The sequence below is a fragment of the Elgaria multicarinata genome, chromosome 12 (genome assembly GCF_023053635.1).
Source record: "Elgaria multicarinata webbii isolate HBS135686 ecotype San Diego chromosome 12, rElgMul1.1.pri, whole genome shotgun sequence".
NCBI lineage: Eukaryota > Metazoa > Chordata > Lepidosauria > Squamata > Anguidae > Elgaria > Elgaria multicarinata.
This window is the reverse complement of record NC_086182.1, coordinates 21,068,653-21,089,961: the sequence shown is the minus strand read 5'-3', so window position 1 is coordinate 21,089,961 and position 21,309 is coordinate 21,068,653. Positions and strand designations below refer to the sequence as shown.

Here is a 21,309-nt window from a genome sequence, read left to right as displayed (position 1 = left end):
CTCTCTGTGTGTGTGTGTGTGTATGCATGCACGTACAGATGTGGAAGCGACTCCCAGATCTGGAAAACAACAACAAGAGATTCAGTCCCGAGAGAAAACATTAAATCGGATATGGGCTGCTTTCCCTATACTTTTTAGAAGTGGACAAAAATCATCTGGTGACTAAGAAAAATGATCTCTGTTTCCATTTTGTCCTCCTGGAACAACTCAGCCAAGTGACTTCTCAGAGGGACTCATTAGCATCTCTCACCTGTGTCGGGAAGGAGTGGGGAGACAATAAATAAGCCCTTGGGGATCCATTAAATTAAATCCACTAAATACAGAAGGTACTACAAAGAAATACATAGGCAAGGTTTCTCTGTGCGGAGCAGAGAGGAAAACAGAAACTCGTTGCAAACCAAATCAGCATTTATTGTGTGAAAACTTCTATTTATTTAATCAACCGCCCCGGCTAAAAGGCAGCTACCAACACTACAGTTGACATGATGCCAGAATCAATACACTCTACCTGCGCTGCTGAGCAAATGCATCTTCTCATAAAGAGCTTTTCTAAGGGAGGTGAACTGAAGGGGGAACCACAACATGGAAAGCAGACTTAGAACTGATGCGATGTTGAACTGTATTCATAAAGCTGAATTTGTAACCTCTGTACGCGGAAAATCTCAGGATCTCGTATAACAACATGAGAGGAACAAAATATTGTATTTATGAAAAAAGAAACATTAATAAAACATTTTGGTTAAGGCAATTTCATTTTCTCTCCTTTGTTACAGGTGTGTCTTCTCCTGAGGCCAAAGCGGGACCAGCGACGGGCAGCCTGTTTTCTTACGAGGCAACTCTCATTGGTTTGGCATACACGGGTTGCAGGATGTGGTGAATCAACAGCAGGAAGAGGCATCCTAGGAAAACCACACTCAAAAGGGAAAGCAGGACGAAACGGCCAATGAAGAAGGCGTCCACAATCTGAGGAGAACGTAAAGTTCGCAAATTACACGCGTGGCAAACGTAATGAGCAAACAACCCTGAAAGGCCTGAAGGGAAGCTTATCCTCACATCAGCCCGCCCATGTGTGGAAATCGTCAGCGACGGCTCTCCTCCAGGTGCCCCTGCCATCTGCAGTGAGATGGGTGGTAAGTGGGGGACAGGGCCTTTTTGTGGGTGGCCTCTCACCCCCACTTCTAGAACTCCCAACCTAGTTAGGCTGACTTGGCACCTACACTTCTCTTTTCCGTGAAAGTGAAGACTTTGTTCTTCCTGCATCTTAAATCTTTGTGCTCTACCCGACTTTTCACTGCTAATGTATTGTTCATTTTATTAGGATTGGTTTGTTTAGCTGGAATGCATCGATTTATTGCACTGATTTGGTTTGTATTTTTGTGAACTGCTCTAGCAGCCATTTGACTAAAGGACAGAATGTAAATATACAAAATAAACCAATAATGTGAAAATAACGTAAGAACAAAAGAAGGACCATCTAGTCCAGCATCCTGTTCCCACAGGGACCACCCAGATTCCCATGATATCAATGTAAGAGCAACCTCCTGCTCAAGTTCCCCACCAAACAGTGTTCAGGGCCATATTGCCTCTGACACTGGAGGCAGTATACAGAAATGCATAGGCTATCTGAAGGAACGCCTCCTCCCATATGTACCTGCCCGGACCCTAAGGTCATCCTCAGGGGTCCTTCTCCGCGAGCCCCTGCCAAAGGAAGTGAGGCAGGTGGCTACCAGGAGGAGGGCCTTCTCAGCTGTGGCACCCCAGCTGTGGAATGAGCTCCCTAAGGAGGTTCACTTGGCACCTACATGATATGCTTTTAGACGCCAGGTGAAGACCTTTTTATTCTCCCAGCATTTTAACAGTCTATAAATACATTTTAACTTGGTGTTTTAAATTTGTAATTTTGCATTGCTGCTGTTTTTATCTGGTTGAGCTTTTATATTGCATTTTATATTATGGTTTTATACTGTTGTTTTATACTTTGAATGGTTTTAATTTTTGTGAACCGCCCAGAGAGCTCCGGCTATTGGGCGGTATAGAAATGTAATAAATAAATAAATAAATAAATAGCCTTATGCTCCACTAATTTGTCTAATCCCCTTTTAAAGGTGTCCAAGTTGGTGGCCTTCACCACATCTTAGGGTAGTGAAGTCCACAGTTAAGCTACATACTGTGTAAGAAGTACTTGCTTTTATCTGTCCTGGATCTGCCACCAATCAGCATAATGAGATGTCCACAGTTTCTAATATTATGAGAGAGGGACAAAAACATCTCCTTCTCTGTTTTCTCCACACCACTATCATGTACCGCTGCCTCCTTGCCTTTGTTCTAACCTTAAAAAAACCCAAATGTTGTAGTCTTTCCTCACATGGGAGTTACTCTAGCCCCTTGATCATTTCGGTTACCCTTTTCTGCACCTTTTCCAACTCTACAAAATTCTTTTTCAGGTGTAGTATTTCACACGTGGTTGCACCGAAGATTTGTATAACGACATTATGATATTGGCAGTGTTATTTTTGATTCTTTGTCTAATGAGCCCTGGCATGGAATTTGCTTTTCTTCACAGCAGCAGGACACTGGGTCGATGCTTTCATCAAGCTGTCCACCACAACATCGAGAACGTTTTCTGGTCAGTCACCACCAGAATGACTGGCTCTATAATCTTCAAATGAGATTATAATTGCTCTGGGCAAACTAGGAGCTATTAGGGCTGATGTGTGGTGGGGGGAAAACTGGGCAGAAACATGAAAAAAGGTGCGACCAGCCTTCTTAAGGGAACTAAAAAAGCTGCAGAATGATTAGAGAGGACAACATAGTCACAGAAGGTGGTTTTGTAGAATCTCTGAATATTGTCTTGCTACAGGTTACGTATTTGAAACTTTCAAATCTGTTTTACAGACACTCAAAGCATTTATCAAAATACGTTGGCAAAATCCAATACATCTCATGATAAAATCAAGCTGTAACTAAAAACACACAAACCAACAGAAGGATACTTCCAAAGCGAATCGATAGTGTATAGTTTTAGGTTCCAGTCTGAGGACTTATCCCACTAAATGGCATAAACAGCAGCCCATATCAAATTTATTCTCACGCAAGAGTGTCTCCAGTTCTTGTTTACAGTAAAGGCTCTTGGAATTAATAAATGCACAATTAAATATTTTTTGAGTTTTCCTTTCATGCTCATTAAGGCTTGACATTTGCAAAAAAGAAAAAGAAGCCTTGGGTCTGGTATGCATATTGGTTGGTTTGTGTTCTAGCTGACCCCTAGATACGCTTTGCCTGCATGCTTAACATTGAACTCTGACGGTTACGGTGGCCGGTCTATCCTCCAAATGTATTTGGAAATATCTGTCAGAGGGGAGGGGCGGTATTAAAACTTCCATTTGGATACACGGGGGGGGGGGGGGGGGCGGGGGAGCCCAATAAATAAATGAAAATAAAGTAAGGGTGTGGTCTTAAGACACTCCATCTGGCCCAACCCAAAAAATAAGATATGGATTCCAAAAACGCCATCCCCGCACCTGAGACTGCTCAACACGCTCCACTTGCAGCAAAGGTGAGTTTCATGAAACAGCATTAACACAAGCTTGACCTTGCCTCCGCTACAGAACAAGTCTCTTGTGGGTGACATGTTTGCTCGTTCAACACGCTTCACTTTTTAATTAGCCAATTAGCAGGCTTTGGGTGCTGAAAGCTCAGGGCATGTATTATTGATACCATATTGTGCTGGGCTGAGGCTAAGGTTCGTCCGAGAGATCCTCAGAATGAACTCTTTTGCTGCACAGGCCTGTCTCTCAAACATTCACTGTGCCTCGCGGCCCAGCTTCCACTGGTCCTCCTGAACTTTTTACTTTGCAACACGGAGTAGAACAACAGGGACATAAATGTAGGGTAGAAGAGGAGGAGGGAGGTGGGTGGGTGGAAATATGGCCGGGATTCAAGTCTTGGAGATACAAGGACTTGAACCAGGGGTCTTGCCATGGCTGATCATTGCTAGTTCCTCTGTTCTGCTTTGACACCGGGCTTAGACTGGCAGTGAGCTGATACAGTAGGAGCTTTACATGATGCCACCCCAAGAGGACCTGATTTGCCCTTGCTGATCGTTACTGGCTATAAAACCTTCCATGGTCTTCCATGGTGGGATGGGGACCTTTTTTGGCCTGGGAGCCAAATTCCAATTTGGGAAAGGTCTCGGGGGCTGCATTCCAGCAGAGGGGGATGCTAGGGACATGGGGCGTGGCCAAGAACAGATGTAATTCTTACCAAACGGGACATTTACCCAGCAAACATCCAAAAGACAGCTCAGTCCTATGCATATCTACTGCATCAGCACTCATGCCTGCCAAGCACCATTCAATTTTATGCAGGGTGGTTAAAAGTTTAGTTGCCGTTAAATACCCTCTTATCTCTGAGCAATGATTGGCGATAAGAGCAGAAGAAGCATGAGAGCTGAAGGGGGAACTTCTGGGGGCTGCATCCAGCCTGTGGGCCGCAGGTTCCCCATCTGTGCTATAGAAACTTTGCTAGAAGAAGACGTTGCCTGGCGTGCTCCTCAAGCCCCACGGCCTTCTTCCCTGGACTTGCCATTCTTCATTGCCCCTCCTTGCACCACCTCAGTTCCTTCAGCCAAGTCTGCATCCTACACCCCATTTTATCCTGATCTTGCCTTTGGACTGATTCCTTGGTCAATGGCCTCAGCTCTCTCTTGATACGGACACCAGAGATTCTCCTGAACTCACCCTGACCACTTCAGCTCCTGTCTTTAGACTCATTCCCTTCTGAAGCTTGCTCCCGAAGCCACTTTAGTTCCTGATGCAAAGAGGTCTCACACTGCTTTTGACTGCACCATCTGCTGCTGTCCGTATTTATCCTCACCTGCCTCCTCCAGAACCTGACTGCTACATCAACTGCTACATCAACTGCTACATCAACTGCTTCTGGTTCTGGTGGGTCTTTGTTTGCTTGTGACAGAACTGGGGGAACAGGGAGGTGGGGGAGCTGCAGCTTGCCTTGGAGTCTGGCCAAACCTGACCCAGCAACCAAATGCTGTCTGAGATTTGGTCTGAGACCAAATGTTTCACCCTAATTCACTGTGCTCCCAATTCCACTGGTGCGCCAGGTCTTGGATCAGACGGAGTTTGCTCTCCTCCACTGTTACAATTCTAGGTTAAATGGATATCTGAATCACAACTGAGGCATGTAACGATCTTTCACAAATATGCTAGGGAGATGACTTCAATCTTGCATGGGCAGCTTTGTGATGTGTTTTCTTTTAAAACAAACTGGAATTCCTGTGGGACTCTTAATAGTTTTGGCATAATTAAACTGTGTTAAGAGTTCCAGAGCAGGCACTCTTGCTTATGAGAAGTGGCTTCCTGGATCAGACCAAAATTCACCTAGACTAGCATTCTTTGCAAGAATCCCTGCAATCCCTGTGAATGAGATGGTCTAATTTCGGCCTACCCTTGAGGTAAGAAAATGCCCATTCCACAAACATCAAGGGCTTATTATCAGAATCATAGAATCATAGAATAGCAGAGTTTGAAGGGGCCTACAAGGCCATCGAGTCCAACCCCCCACTCAGTGCAGGAATCCACCCTAAAGCATCCCTGACAGATGGTTGTCCAGCTGCCTCTTGAATGTGTGGGAGAGTCTACAACCTCCCTAGGTAACTGGTTCCACTATGCTGACAATCAGTTTAGAGAATGGTCTTACGATATGTAAATCCTCCAAATTCAGATTGAAAGGCAGATCAAGTGTCTGAACATAAAGGATGGGGCAGGGGAGCTTTGCCTTGTGCATGGTTTGGGAAGGAGGGCATGATAGGAGGAGAAAGCAATCAAGGCAAAGTCTGGAATGGTTACACTGAGTGTAATCTGACTGAGTGTTTAAAAGTAGTTTTAACTGTTAGCTGTTTTTATGTTTTCGTTTTTAAATTTTGTATACTGATTTTTAATGTTCAGTCTTTTTAATCTAACCTTTTTTATCTTTGTAAACCGCCCAGAGAGCTTCGGCTATGGGATGGAATATAAATGTAATAAATACATAAATACACTCTGTACCTAATGTGAGTCCCCTCCTTGCAGGCTTGGCCACATGGTGCAATTACAGAGAAGGTGGGGCGTGAGGAGAGCTGCATTGCTTCTTATTAGCGAGAGTCACAGGCACTAGCCAATAGGTGCCCACACCCTGTGCACAATGACATTCCAGGTAGCGCTCTAAACTGGAACGACCCTGCTGGCTGGGGAAAAGAACTACATTTCCCCAACAACCGATTATGATGATGATGATGATGATGATGATGATGATTAATTATTATTTTCTATAACTGGCAAATAGAGGGAGAAAATGTGGAGGCAGTGACAGACTTTGTATTTCTGGGCGCAAAGATTACTGCAGACGCTGACTGCAGCCAGGAAATCAGAAGACGTTTACTTCTTGGAAGGAGAGCAATGACAAATCTTGATAAAATAGTTAAGAGCAGAGACACCACACTGGCAACAAAGGTCCGCATAGTTAAAGCAATGGTATTCCCCGTAGTAACCTCTGGCTGCGAGAGCTGGACCATAAGGAAAGCTGAGCGAAGGAAGATAGATGCTTTTGAACTGTGGTGTTGGAGGAAAATTCTGAGAGTGCCGTGGACTGCAAGAAGATCAAACCAGTCCATACTCCAGGAAATCAAGCCAGACTGCTCACTTGAGGGAATGGTATTAAAGGCAAAACTGAAGTACTTTGGCCACATAATGAGAAGACAGGATACCCTGGAGAAGAGGCTGATGCTAGGGAAAGTGGCAGGCAAAAGGAAGAGGGGCTGACCAAGGGCAAGATGGATGGATGATATTCTGGAGGTGACAGACTTGACCTTGGGGAAGCTAGGGGTGGCGACAGCCGACAGAAAGCTCTGGCGTGGGCTGGTCCATGAAGTCATGAAGAGTCGGAAGCGATTGAACGAATAAACAACAAACATACTGCCCCTAGCCAAAATTCTCTGGGCAGTTTTATTTCATTGTAGAGAAAATGCTATCCCTCTCTCCGTCCCGGCTAAAATAAAAATAAAAAATAAGGAAAATTCCACAGATGCTTTCCCTTGAGAAATTACATCCGGATCCCTTGCAACAAGGGCACATTAGTTGTGCTATAAACTGAAAGGCTGGAGAAGGAAGTTCTTCAGAGAAAAGATACAGCTGGCCTAAGACCGTCAAGGCGATTTCCCCTGCTGCTCGAGTGTGGCGACCATGGGGCTGCGTGGAAGACAGCAGTCATGAAGGAGCCTCGTGCCAGAGGGCTCAAAGTACCCCCAGGATCTTTCGGGAGTGGGGGGGGGGAGGACAGGAAAAGGATTCTGTAATGAATGTGGAGTTTAAATAATTAGGACCGGGAAACCTCTGGGAAGGAAGAGAATTTCCTCTGAAGCTGAGCGATGAGGGAGCCAGGCTGCTAGTAATGGAGATTCAGACCATTTTGGAGGCTTAATCTAGCAGCAGGGAAAAGCCTCTAGGAGGAACATTTGATTATCAGTGAAATCTGCTGGAGGCAGCAGCTGTGCTAGTGAAAGTGTGTTTTCGGGGGGGGGGGGTTAGGGGGTAGGATTACACTTGCCCCTGGAGAAAGGGCTCCTGGGGCAGGGAGAGTGAAGCATTCTAATAAGCAGCCAAGTGTCGGCACCAAGAGAAATAAAAAACAGCTCCCAGGATCAAAGATGTGATCATCACAATTAAAATTCACATCTTTATTGCCAGCATTCTTCTTAACAGGCTGCAGGTCATGTTACCGAATCTGAGGCAATGAAACATGCCACAGTGTGGGATTTGGGGAGAAAAGGTCTGGGGGTTCAAGGCAGCTTTTCAAAATAGAGGGGAAACCAGAGGAGAACCCAGGAACCATAGGGATCAAAGAATCTGGCCGTCTGCATGTAGTGTGACAGAGCAGAGAGTTCCCCCACGTAACTGCAGCGATAAAGCCTGCAGACTACTGGAGGCAGACAGGTAGAATGAGAAAAGATCAGAGCAAAATAATTAGGGCAAAGAAGCAGGCGCAAGAGGGGACTAAGAGGAGAACAACAAAGAAAGTGGCGAGAGACAACAGCTATAACCACCCAAAGACAAAATAAGACTCTGTATAAGAGCTAAACTTTCATAAGGCTTCTTAATACTTATGAAGCTGATTGTCAGCTATGAGCAAAGGTATTCAGCAATGGCAATTTGCTTAACACTCGATGGAGAAAGAAGCAGCAGCACTAACAGCCCCGAGCTGTGTTAGGAACCACTGGTTTTAAAAATGAGATGAATTCATGAAGGATGCGTCTATCAATGGATGTCAGCCATTATAGCTAAATGAAATATCCATGTTTAGTGCCAGTATGCCATGAATCCCAGTTGGTGGAGGGCAACAGCCGGAGAGGGGTGTGTGTGTCTTCTTACGTTCTTACATGACTTTCCCTGCAAGGAGATGCAGTGGAGAGGTGGTTAAACTAGGGTGACCCTATGAAAAGGAGGACAGGGCTCCTGTATCTTTAACAGTTGTATTGAAAAGGAAATTTCAGCAGGTGTCATTTGTATATATGGGGAACCTGGTGAAATTTCCTCTTCATCACAACAGTTAAAGTTGCAGGTGCCCTGCCCTCTTTTAAATCTGGTCACTCTAGTATAGCTCCTGCACCTTTAACTGCTGTGATGAAGAGGGAATTTCGCCAGGTTCTCCATATACACAAATGATACCTGCTGAAATTCATATATACTAGGGTGACCCTATGAAAAGGAGGACAGGGCTCCTGTATCTTTAACAGTTGCATAGAAAAGGGAATTTCAGCAGGTGTCATTTGTATATATGGAGAACCTGGTGAAATTTCCTCTTCATCACACCAGTTAAAGGTGCAGGTGCCCTGCCCTCTTTTAAATCTGGTCACAGTACAGCTGCAGTATAGTTCCTGCAGCTTTAACTGTTGTGATGAAGAGGAAATTTCACCAGGTGTGACATGCATAGAAATGACACCTGCTGAAATTCCCTGTTCTATGCAACTATTCAAGATACAGGAGCCCTGTCCTCTTTTTCATATGGTCACCCTATATATACACACAAATTATACCTGCTGAAATTCCCTTTTCTATGCAACTGTTAAAGATACAGGAGCCCTGTCCTCCTTTTCATAGGGTCATCCTAGTTAAACATAGCTGTGCTAGGAGTAGAGAAGAAAATAAGCTGGAGAGGGAAACACTGTGAATGGTAGAAAGAAAGGGACCCTCAGTATTGATTGGTAACCAAAGGTTCTAGCTACATTTTACTTAGGTATGTCGATTATTGAACAAAAGTATAAAAGCAACCACAAGGACTCCAAGGCACCTTAAAGGATTAATCTTTAAAGGATTAATGCACCTTTAAGGCACGTTGATCTTTAAAGGCACCATATAGGACGAAGAAGCATCCCACTGGATCAGACCAAAGGTCCACCAGCACTATCACTAGTTACCACAATGCTATCAAATTCAACAAGTGGGAAATTGTCAAGGAAGTCCAGGTTAGGTACCACAGGATTCTGTGATTTTGCTTAAAGAGATTGAGATGGCTGCACCTCTGGGATCACAGGCATAAAGGAACCTCAACTGACATGGAATTTCTGGAGGCTGGACGCCAGAAACCGCATGAATCCTAATCCAGGTTAGCAGATACCAATGTGATTGTTTGGGCTACGGATAAGCCTGTCCACCACAAGAATGAAAGAGCTGAAGAAGGAGCAAGGTTCGATACCTCAGTGCTGTATCGAGTGGTCACAACCAGCATCCCCCAGTAACATGCAGAAAACTTTTAGTTGCCAGCCAGTACGCCTGTGCTCCTGCAAACACGAAGCCATGCATCTTGTGTGCGCCTTCTAATGGAAAGAATGATTCCCCTAACAAATGACCCAATGTGGAAGCAGATTCGCTTCGCAAACAAACCTCAGTGTAAAAGCATTTCCCTTCAGCAGCTGCTGCAAGGTGCCTAATATGGTGACTTTGGTGGTTAGTTTAAACATTCCTTTCAAGGCATTACTTTCCAGTGCAAAAACATTATTATTATTATTATTATTATTATTATTATTATTATTATTATTATTATTAGTGTTTTTCCCCCATGACTTGAGGGGTGGAAGGGAAATAGTTTCAGATTTCTTTTTTTAAAAAAAGCTTCAATCCTGGCTTGTTCGGTCCAAAAAAAAAAAAGTTTCTATTTTAGTATTAGATTTCTCTGATATCAAAGGGATCATAGGAACAAAGGAAGTTGTCTTATATTGTCTCCTCTGGCTGGCAGTGGCCCTCCACGATCTCAGGCAGAGAAAGGTCTTTCTCCCAAACTGCTACCTGCTCTTTTATCTTCTTCTCTTTCTCCTTCTGAGGTCAGGGATTGAATTTAGGACCTTCTACAACAGGCATGTTGAACCTCAGGGCCATGGGCCAAATCCAACCCAACTGGGGGCCAAATTTGGCCCTTCAGGGATTCCCAGATGGGAAACCCCTTTCCACTGCCCCCCTCATTTTAAAAGGTTGGAATGCCTCCCCTAAGGCTTTGTTACTGGCAGCCAGAGCTTCGAGCTAAGCTATTCTGGAATTTTGGGTATTTGGGTCCCACTGCTCTTGCCTTCGGCTCCAGCTACCACAAGAATGCAGCCCCTGAGTGCTTCTCTGAAACTGAAATTGGCCTTCAGGATGAAAGAAGTTCAACACCCTTGTTCTAGAATGGGGGTGGGGGGGTCTGCATCGCTGCAGAGTGACAGGAATGGCACCTCAAGAGAATGTGGCAGAGGCAGTAAAATCGGTGGTAAATCTGAGCATGCCAGGGGATCACAACGGGCCACACGAGGCCTGAGCATGTGCACCCCTGTTCTACATGGAAGGCATGTAGGAATCTAGGAAGCTGCCTTATACAGACTGTTGGTCCATTTAGCCCAGTATTGTCGGCACTGCCTGGCAGCAGCTACTTTACCACTGAGCTACAGTCCTTTCCCCATACTGGAAATAGTAGGGATTCAACCTGAAACCTTTTGCATGCAACCTTTGTGCTCTGCTGCTGAACAGTGGTCTCTCCTGTTATTGGACTGTCAAATGTTCTCGCTACCGTAAGGAGAAATCCAACAGTACAAAATGGAAGTAGAGTGTAGGCTAGATAGAGAAAACAAAATATAAGAGGCGAATGAACACGGGGCAGAAGGAAGGGGGGACGTTCCGATGTACACTGCAAATCAAGTCACTGGTTAATCTTAGCCAACAAAGCCACAATGCTCTCTATACAGATTGATTTTTTCCCCTGCTGTGAATCATTACAGCAAGCATAATGGTGTTGTCTTTTAGAGGTATATCACAAAGAAGATCAACACTGTGGTACTTTCTATGAAATATTACTTGAATGCATTTTGATTGCCCTTAATTTGTCTCCATTACCTAATGGTAATTATAACCTTTAAAATGGTGCTGTACTTGTACTTGATCTTCAATTATTTCCTTGCAAAGGGAAACTTTTGTTCTTGTTTGGCAGAAACAAAGCCTGGAGAAGGTCGGTTCTCTCACACACACATTTCCCTGGCAAGTAGAACCTTCGAAGATGCAATGCAAGCAGACCAACTCCGGCCTGCTTGCATTGGCTGCCTGTATGTTTCCAAGCCCAATTTAAGGTGCTGGTTTTAACTTATAAAGCCTTACACGGCTTGGGACTGTAATTTCTGACAGAGCACCTTTCCCAACTAGGTACATTCAACATCTAAGGTCCTCCTCTGGGTGCGCACTCCGAGGGAGGCTCAGAAGAAGGGAACAAGGGAGAGGGCCTTCTCAGTGGTGGCCCCCCAATTTGGAATGATCTCCCCGATGAGGCTTACCTGGTGCCAACATTGCTAACTTGCTAACTTTTCGGCACCAAGTCAAGACTTTTCTCTTTTCCTAAGCAGCATGTGATGAGTTCTAAACAAGCTCGGATCTGTCTTTATGGCTTGGCTGATGGCTCAAAGTTGTTTTTAGATATAGGTTGTATCTCTGTGTGCTGTCTATTGTTTGTTTTAAAATCCTGTATATTGTTTTTAATGTGTTAACCTTTGTAAAACACCCAGAGTGTTTTGGCTATGAGGCATTATAGGAATGTAATAAATAGCTAATAATAATAATAATAATAATAATAATAATAATAATAATAATAATAGAATCGTACATGCAGCAGAGAGCTAGAACAACTCTCAAATTCATAACGTAGCCAGACTATGCGTGCGTAAATCCACAAAAACAAAGGTGCAGGTGTGGCGCTAAAGGTGCGAGAGGCTACACATCCAGAGACTGGGATCGCTTTGCACCGAAACTTTTCTCACATACAGACCTCACTTTTTGCCTCTATAAGCCTCCAGGCTATTTTCAGGACAGGCAGGAGAGGCAGGCCCTATGCTTACTGCTGATTTTTGCTCATCCTGGACTACTTATTACTGTGGGACACCACCTAGTTCTTTCTCTTTACCTCCAACTTGCTGCCAATTGGAAATCAGCTTGTTTGTCTCCAATCTCTCAGCCTGCCTTCAGTCGACATGCATCCAAGGTACCTGCCCACCCTCAGCCTGAGCACCTGACACTCAACTTCTCACAGCATCAGTCTAACTCCTTTTCTCTCTCTCTCTCTCTCTCTCTCTCTCTCTCTCTCTCTCTCTCTCCTGGAACTCAGTCCCTCCGCCAGCATTTGCTTTCCCATCGAAAATGGGTAATTAGCTGACCACTTGTAGCGATGTATTATACTTACTGCAAGTACTCAGCCCACTTGAGATCTGTGCCTGAGTTAGACTGTAAACAGCCCGGATTTGAAACAGTTAGTATAAAAAGCACATATATTTCTTTTGCGTGTGTTTGGGGGCGGGGGTGGGTGGGATGACTCTCAATACCTTTACCTTAATTTCTGCAGGTGGGTCTGGCAGTTCACTGGCACGAGGGAAAAGCAACAGAGCTAATGTGATGATCACGGCAGCAAAGAAAACCGGGATGACAGAAAACCTGGAGAGAAACATAGGAATCATTGCTAAGACTGGAATCCCAACCGTATTTCCTTATTTATTTATTTAGAATATTTATATACCGCTCCCCATTGAAATATTTCAGAGGTACAAGGTAAAATGAAAATAAAAACAGAATAAAGCAAAATTGAAAAGAAACAAAAACAGAAATCCAAGGCTGCATGTTAAAGAAAGGCTTCTTGGAATAAAGATGTTTTGAGGAGGCGCCGAAAGGAGTACAAGGTTGGCGCCTGCCTGACCTCCAGAGGCAGGGAGTTCCACAGGAGGGGGGCCACCACGCTGAAGGCTCTTCCCCTGGTAGACTCCAATCGGAGGATGGATCGAGGTGGAACCACCAGGAGCAGGTCTTCAGATGACCTCAGTGACCGGGCAGGTTGCTAAGGGAGAAGGCGCTCTCTCAGGTATCCTTGGAAAACGTTGGCATAGGATTGCTATCTTTAACAACCCAGATGCTGCAGGCATACCTTTACATCTCCCTGTGCGGCAGGAGAGAAGGCACCATAGCAATTCCCACCCTTTGCCTTTTCAGTCATGTCACCCAACCTCTCCTGCACCTGTCGTGTTAAGCAGGAATCCAGGCATACCACACAGTAAGCAAGAGTATAGGACCAGGAAGGGAACGGGTAGAAGGAGCCATGGTTGCCTCTTCTCCCGCCACATCAGACAGTTTAACAAGAAGTGTCCAGTAGGGGTGTGCAGGAAAATTTCGGATCGGCCTGCTCCGCTCCGCGCTGCTCCGCCCATACTCTGCTCCTCTTCGCCACGGAGCTCCGGCTCCGAATCGGAGCTCTGCAGTGGAGGGGAGTGGCGCCAGGTAAGGCCGGGAGAGGAGGGCGGGGGGGGGGGTTACCGGGCCCTGCTGCCATCGCCACACGGGCGGCGACGGCGGCAGAGCCCGGTAAGGGACCAAAGGGGAGGGGGGCCTTACCTGCCTCCGTCCGCGGTCCGTCGGCTTCTTCTTAGGCTGCAAGTGCAGCCTAGACTTCCTGGTTGAACCGTGGGCTCAATTGAAGAAGCCAACGGACCGCGGATGAACACAGGTAAGGGAGGGGGGGTTTACCGGGCCCTGCCGCTGTCGCCGCATGGGCGACAGCGGCAGGGCCTGGTAAACCCCACTTACCTTTCCGGCGGAGCTCCAGATCGAAGCGAAGGATCCACCTTCACCTCAATCCTCTTCGCCACGCTCCGCCGGCCCCCCAATCCTCTTCGCCTCCGCCTTAAGCGCAGGCGAAGCCCCCCGCTCCGCTTCTAATTCGCCGGTCCGATTAGAAGCGGAGCACATCCCTAGTGTCCAGCATCTAGGATGCAACCTGGCAACCCTACATGTACAGATGATCCAGCAGCAAAAATGCCAGAACTTCTGCTATTCACAAGCATCTCAGGGCTTAGTCACAACTCCAATTTAATGACTGCAACCTTAGGTGCAATTTACAGAAATCAATGCAATTACACAAGTGAAAGTGCTCTATGATCCCCCCCTCGCTACTGCAGGAAGGAGGCTTAAAGGGAAATGCCAAGTTCTAGAAAACGTGCATTCAGCAATCTGCATCTTTTTGATGCCAAGCTTCTTTTTCTTTTGTTTTTTTAAAATAAAATAGCAAAAGGCTGCTTAATAACTGTTAATAGATGCTATGTCTTGAGAAGCCAAAAGATGCATTTAAAGGCCTTATTAGATTAAGTGGAGGATACTCAACTGAAAATGTTCGTTTGACAATATTCCATACTGTACAAAGCCCTAAACAACTTGGGACCAGGATACCTGAGAGAGCGCCTTCTCCCTTACCAACCTGCCCGGTCACTGAGGTCATCCGAGGGCCTGCTCCTGGTGGTTCCACATAGATCCATCCTCCGATTGGAATCCACCAGGGGAAGAGCCTTCAGCGTGGTGGCCCCCCTCCTGTGGAATTCCCTGCCTCTGGAGGTCAGGCAGGCGCCAACCTTGTACTCCTTTCGGCGCCTCCTGAAAACATCTTTATTCCAAGAAGCATTTCTTTAACATGCAGCCTTGGATTTTTGCTTCTTTTAAATTTTGTTTTAACTGTTTTATTGTTTTTATTTTTATTTTACCTTGTACAACGCTCTGAAATTTTTCAATGGGGAGTGGTATATAAATATTCTAAATAAATAAATAAATACTGCCAAAAGAAAACCATAACAAAAAAAATGCACTATGTGAGCAACACTGTGGGTGTGAGTGTTATGGGGAGCAGGAGTTTTTAAAGATAAGGTGTCAAAATGCCTCCTGGAATTTTTTTTTTAATACTACACTTAACATAGGGAGAAAATGTCTGGTAAAAACTGAAAGCTGACATTGGCATGATTCTGTAAAGCGTGATTCTGGTTCCCCTGTATTCGGCCCTGGTTAGGCCTCATCTATTGCGTCCAGTTCTGGGCATCACATTTCAAGAAAGATGCAGACAAGCTGGAGCATGTTCAGAGGAGGGCAATGAGGATGATCAGGGGTCTGGAAGCAAAGCCCTATGAAGAGAGACTGAAAGAACTGGGCATGTTTCGCCTGGATAAGAGAAGATTGAGGGGAGACATGATAGCACTCTTCAAATACTTGAAAGGTTGTCACACAGAGGAGGGCCAGGATCTCTTCTCGATCATCCCAGAGTGCAGGACACGGAATAATGTGTTCAAGTTAAAGGAAGCCAGCTGGACATCAGGAAAAACTTCCTGACTGTTAGAGCAGTATGACAATGGAATCAATGACCTAAGGAGGTCGTGGGCTCTCCCACCCTAGAGGCATTCGAGAGGCAGCTTGACAGCCATCTGTCAGGGATGCTTTAAGGTGGATTCCTGCATTGAGCTGGGGGTTGGAGTTGATGGCCTTATCAGCCCCTTCCAACTCTTCTATCCTATGATTCTATGGCCCTCCAGATGATGCTGACCTACAACTCCCATCATTCCTGATCACTGTCCATGTCACCTAGGACCGACAGGAACTAGAATCCAACAACATTTAGAGGACCACAGGTTCCCCACCCCTCCTCTAAAGTATGCACACAGAGGTGCATCACTTTACCCTTCAACATCTCTGAAAACCTGTATGTAGTGTTCGAGGTCTTCACGTTGAGAAGGCTCACATGGCTAATTTATTTTCATTTCTATTGTACCAAACAACAGTCTTTCCCTCACTGGGACCTCAGAAGGATTTTATGTGAGAGGCTCATGGGACAATATTAAATTAAAAATTAATTTCAAAGGGGATCCCGGCTGCACTGAAAAGACACAGTTCGCAAGTATTATAGGATAGAAGAACTAAGCTGATTTTATGCATTAGACACATGAAGGGACACCATGGGAGATCCATGTTTTAGATAAGAACATCTGCAGGGGGAAAGCCAAATGCGCACAGGCGTTCCTGAGAGCTGGAACTCCAATTATGAAGGGTTCCAGCTCTTGGCAACACATCCATAGAGGTCTATGTGCACAGACCTCACCCCTACAGAAGTAGGGTGAGGGAGAAGCCATGCAACCTTGAGGGCTCTACCTTTCCCTCTTATTTATTACAACAGCAGTCTTTTTTCTTGGTCCACCAAGTTCGGGTGTGTGTGTGTCCATCTCATTGGGGAGAGGAGTCCTTTCCAGGATCCCTGACCACTGAGTAAGTCTTAACTTTGTAATAGCCTCTCTTTGTTTAGAAGTAAGTATTCCATCCCAACAGGATTCTACGCCAAACAAATTATTTAATGTTTAAGTGTTTGGACCTGCAGTGCCACAAGCCAAACATTCCAGCTATATTCACAGCATATTTTGGAAGGCTGCCTGCTAAGAATCATGCACTGCATTTAAAAAAAAAATTGGGAAGGAGGAGTATCAAACAAATTGAAAACTCTGGGCAGTCTTTTTCAGTAGCGGAGGATTCTGTGACTGTGATAAATCCTGCCCCTTTTCTGTATTGTGGATACATAGTCGGTGCTTTTCCATTGTCCCAAACAGACAACCCATCCAGCCAATAGCAGGAGATGAATTAAACAAACAAACTTATTAAATCATAAGTAACAAGAGTAAGCAAGTACCCAAGCCGAAATGATCAGGCAGGCTTTTGTCCTTAAAAGTCCTATTAAGAAGTGTTTTTTGTAAAAATGAAACATTCTGCAGTAAAAGAAAGGTATTATATCCCAGGTCTTATCTGAGAACAATAGGATGGAAAACAAAGGGGTATTTTGCTCTCATTTTGAAAGGTTCCCCCCCCTTTTAATGGTGGTAGGGTATTTAATGAATCTATTATACTTTTCAAATCATTTCATAACCTAGAGTTTGAATGCTTGGTTTGGTGTGGCGTTTTGGGTTTTTTAAAGGCTGTGACCCAGTTAAAAAAAATCTTGATTAATCATATGAACTGTAGTGAATTAATTGATTAACATTCGTATCTAAGTAAAACAATAGTTCTGAGAGGAAACAAGCTTGTTTGTTTGAGATGATTTGACATGATGTATGTATGCCTATATCGTGTGACAGAAGGGGGAATGCCTATTTTAAGATGGTACCTGCTAGCTAGCAGCTGAATTTAAAATAAATTTAAAAATCTGCTGCCTGAGCAACTTTTTAGCCATTTTTTTTTAAAAAAATGATGAATCTGAGTAACTGATTGAACACGCACCCCTCTTTTTAAAAGAAAAAAAAACCCTTCATCTATGACATCCCCCTAGCTCTAAGTGTAAGTGCATTGAAGTCACATACATACTGTAAAATATATTAAGGGTAGATCAGAAACACACTGGTTAGTACCTCTGAACGCTTTTCAATCCCCACCAAAATGTCCCTTGTGATGAAGCATTAAAGTCACCACTTTGAGCAACCTGGAAGCAAGGTGGGAATACAAATGTAATTATGTAATTTAGGATGTAATCCTACGCTTGTTTAGACAGGGAAAAAATAGTCCTATAACTCCCAGCATTTCCAAGCTAGCATGGCTGATTGGGGGATGCTGGGAGTTGTGGGACTTATTTCTGCTAAACATGCATAGGACTGCACCCTAAGGACACAATCCTGTGAAGATGGCCAACAGCCTCTGAACTTAGAGGCTGCTGAGTATCCAATGCAGAGTAGCTGGAGGGCAGAGGTGGCCTTTACCTCTGCCCTCCAGTCGCCCTGCATTTCTGCTATGTGGGCAAAGCAGTGGCGCTTTGGAGCAGGAGGGATAGGAAACTGTATGGCCAATGACCCAGTCTCCCCCCTTCCCCACCCTTGAGAATGCCCCTTCCCCCATCTCCACCTTCTGTTTCCGAGCTCGGAGGCGTAGCCAGACTATGAAGGCAAGGGGGTGGGGAGCACAGTTTCTGCGTTCCAAGGTCAGAGCCCTGTTTCCAACCTCATAGCCCTGAAACTGAATAATCCAATGTCCCCCTCAGATGCTGCCTAGGGGACATAGGGGACCTAATTTAACGATGGAACAACTCTTCTTCTGAAGAGGAATGGCTGAAATCATAGAAAACAACAACAGTCTTGTGGCACTTTAAAGGCCAACAAATTTATTAAGGCAAATGCTTTTGTGGAGTACTTCAGCTCCAAGTGCATGTATATGCACTCACGGCTGGGAATGGAAATTGTAAATGGTGAGGTCAGGGGGAATTGAAATGCAAAGTACAGACAATAGTAATTATCTTATTTATGTGGCCATTTTCAAAATTTTGTTGGGTGATAACACAGAGATCCTTGCATTGATGAACTGATTAACACATGTAGTGTGATAAAAATAAAGCACTTTGTCCCTATTCAAGACCCTCTAGAAGCTGAATACTTACAACACAGAGTTGGAGGAGGCCTTCTCAGCCATCTAGTCCAAGCTCCTGCTCAAAGCAGGAAATCTAGAGTTGGAGCATCTCCAACAGATGGCTGTTCACCCTCTGCTTGAGGACCTCCAGAGAAGGAGATCCCATCACCCCTCTAAGTAATTGGTTCCATTATTAAATTGCTCTCACCATCAAGAAGTTCCTCTTAATGTTTGCCTAAAATCCACAGGGTTAGCAGTTTCCCCTCCAATTACTTTCCCAGCATGAGAGATCACCTTACCTAGCGAGTCCAGACGCTCTGGATAACAACACGCAGAGCAGCAAGGTCAATACCCAGAGCAGTGCTAAGATGAATACTCCTGGCCCAACTCCAAGTACTGTACCAGGCATCCTGGATAGAAAGAAAGAAAGAAAGAAAGAAAGAAAGAAAGAAAGAAAGAAAGCGTTAGCACAGGACCACCTCCCCCATTTAAACCTGGACGTTTGGTGGCTGTGGAGCTATGATGGCTCAATATGACAGAATGGCCATGATTTCCCATGGGGCCCTCTATTCATGGGGAGAAACAGTATTTAAAAAAAGACAGAATACAAAGCAGAGACAAGGGTAACAGCAGGTGGTGGCCAAAAATCACAGATAACTGCACCAAAAATGTGGCCCAAAATGTGACACAGAGTTGAACGGTTTGCTGCTGTGTAATACATGACTTGATCTTAACAGGAACTCATGGATGTGCATTCCAGAGATCTCCCTGGCCAAAAGCCAATACTCAAGCCACTGCAGCCCATTACATCATGATCCATCTGGATTGCCCCACTGAATCCATGGCTATCTACCTGCAGTCTGCCAGCATACCGTTGGGGAATATCACAGCTCAGGGAGTTTGCAGTAGTTGTTATCTCCAACTGGGAAAGACCCCTATATGAGACCCTGGAGAATTGCTACCAGTCAATGAAGACCACCCTTCCCCATCTCCGTGCCCCACCCCACCCCAGATACGTTGGACTTCAACCCCCATCACCCCAGTGGATGTGGATGATGGAAGTCGTAGCCCAAAAGGGTGCCAGGTTGAGGAACAATGGCCTGACTCACAGTATAAGGCAGCTTCCTAAGCTGGTGATGCAGCAGTGGTGGGAAATCTTTTGTTTGACTAATGCTGCGTTCCCTTGAGGGCGATCTGTCAGAATCCACAACCTGGCAGTGGGCAGGGCTGAAGCCAGTGGTGGGCCAGGCCAGAGCTCGAAGTGGGAATGGCTATTTCATTCTCTCTCTTTTTGCCTCCTCCTTCTGTCCCTCTTCCTTCTTGCCCAGCAGGTTGCTGGAAAAGAGAGATTCCTCTTGCCAGAGGTCCAAACTGACGGTTTGCTTTATGCTTTACTGGTGGCTTCAGTGAAGCGCCTGGCTGGCCACTGTATGAAATAAGATGCTGAATTCGCTGGTGCCATTTTATGTCCTCAGTCCCAACCCTGCAAAACAGGAATAATGTGGACTTACCTTTCCCCCAACCTCCGCCAGGACCCCTGTGCTTTCAAAGCAGCATGGCAAGCTAAGAAAAATAAAATCAACAAATCAAGCTTTTCCTCCTCTTTGTTTTATTTAGATATTACATTATTATCCTACCTTTCTTCCAAGGGGCTCAGGGTAATATACCTGGTTCATATACCCTCTTGTCAACTTCACAACAACCTTGTAAATTACATTAGGGAGATCTGAAACCTCAGTGATGGGACATGGGGAAGTGGAGAAGGGCGAAAGAGAAGGAAATCAGTCAATGTTTGTTGAATGCTTCTAGGCTTTTAACAATTGTGTGAATTTAAGGAATTTATCTTATTTATTTATTTATTGCATTTCTATACCGCCCGATTGTAGGACTTCTTTCCGTCTAAACATGCATATAGGGATTATACGCTTACAAATTTATTTATTTATTTATTTATTTATTACATTTCTATACCACCCAATAGCCGGAGCTCTCTGGGCGGTTCACAAAAATTAAAACCATTCAAAGTATAAAACAACAGTATAAAACCATAATATAAAATACAATATAAAAGCTCAACCAGATAAAAACAGCAGCAATGCAAAATTACAAATTTAAAACCATGTTATTTAAAATTTATAGATTGTTAAAATGTTGGGAGAATAAAGTAGTACAGATGCAACAGGGAGATGCTGCGTTGGGGCAAAACTTCACCAGTTGAATTCCTGCCTGCCCTGCAGTAGCTCTGCCTGGTGGTGGTAAAGGGTGGCAGCCTACCTCACAGGGTTGTTGTTGTGAGTATGAGAAAGAGAGAGAAAATACAGAACAAGATTAAAACACTTCGCAAGTCAGAACTGGTTCGTAAATTTGGAATAATATAGCAGAGGCGCGGGGGTGGGAGGGGAGAGGAGGAGGAGCCATGGCAGAGGGAGGAGCCACGGGAGAGGGAAAAGCCCCGCTGCGGAGCTCAAAGCAAGGGGATGCCCGGCCCCGTACCTGCAGCTTGGACTCAGCGCGGGCCCAAACAGGCTCCAAGCCCGTTTCCCTCCTGGCAACATTGCCCGAACGAGCGGAGGCATAT

The 21,309-nt window shown here is 45.0% G+C and overlaps 1 protein-coding gene across 1 annotated transcript; it reads right to left on the bottom strand.

Moving 5' to 3' along the window:
* TMEM218 (transmembrane protein 218) lies at positions 1-21,274 on the bottom strand. The gene is made up of 5 exons (XM_063139041.1): positions 21,225-21,274; positions 20,243-20,294; positions 19,031-19,141; positions 12,887-12,989; positions 1-963 (listed from the first exon to the last, which is right to left on the bottom strand). Exons 3-5 carry the CDS (start codon positions 19,138-19,140, stop codon positions 826-828), a joined length of 351 nt encoding a protein of 116 aa, XP_062995111.1. The 5' UTR covers position 19,141; positions 20,243-20,294; positions 21,225-21,274; the 3' UTR covers positions 1-825.
* Positions 21,275-21,309: the final 35 nt, after the last annotated feature.

Bases quoted from the DNA above. Each gene is read 5' to 3' on its own strand.
- TMEM218 (XM_063139041.1), bottom strand. From the start codon at position 19,140: ATGCCTGGTACAGTACTTGGAGTTGGGCCAGGAGTATTCATCTTAGCA. The intron at 12,990-19,030 runs GTAAGGTGATCT...GTTTCTCTCCAG, and splicing joins AGAGCGTCTGGACTCGCTAG to GTTTTCTGTCATCCCGGTTT. The intron at 964-12,886 runs GTAAAGGTATTG...CGTTCTCCTCAG, and splicing joins ACCCACCTGCAGAAATTAAG to ATTGTGGACGCCTTCTTCAT.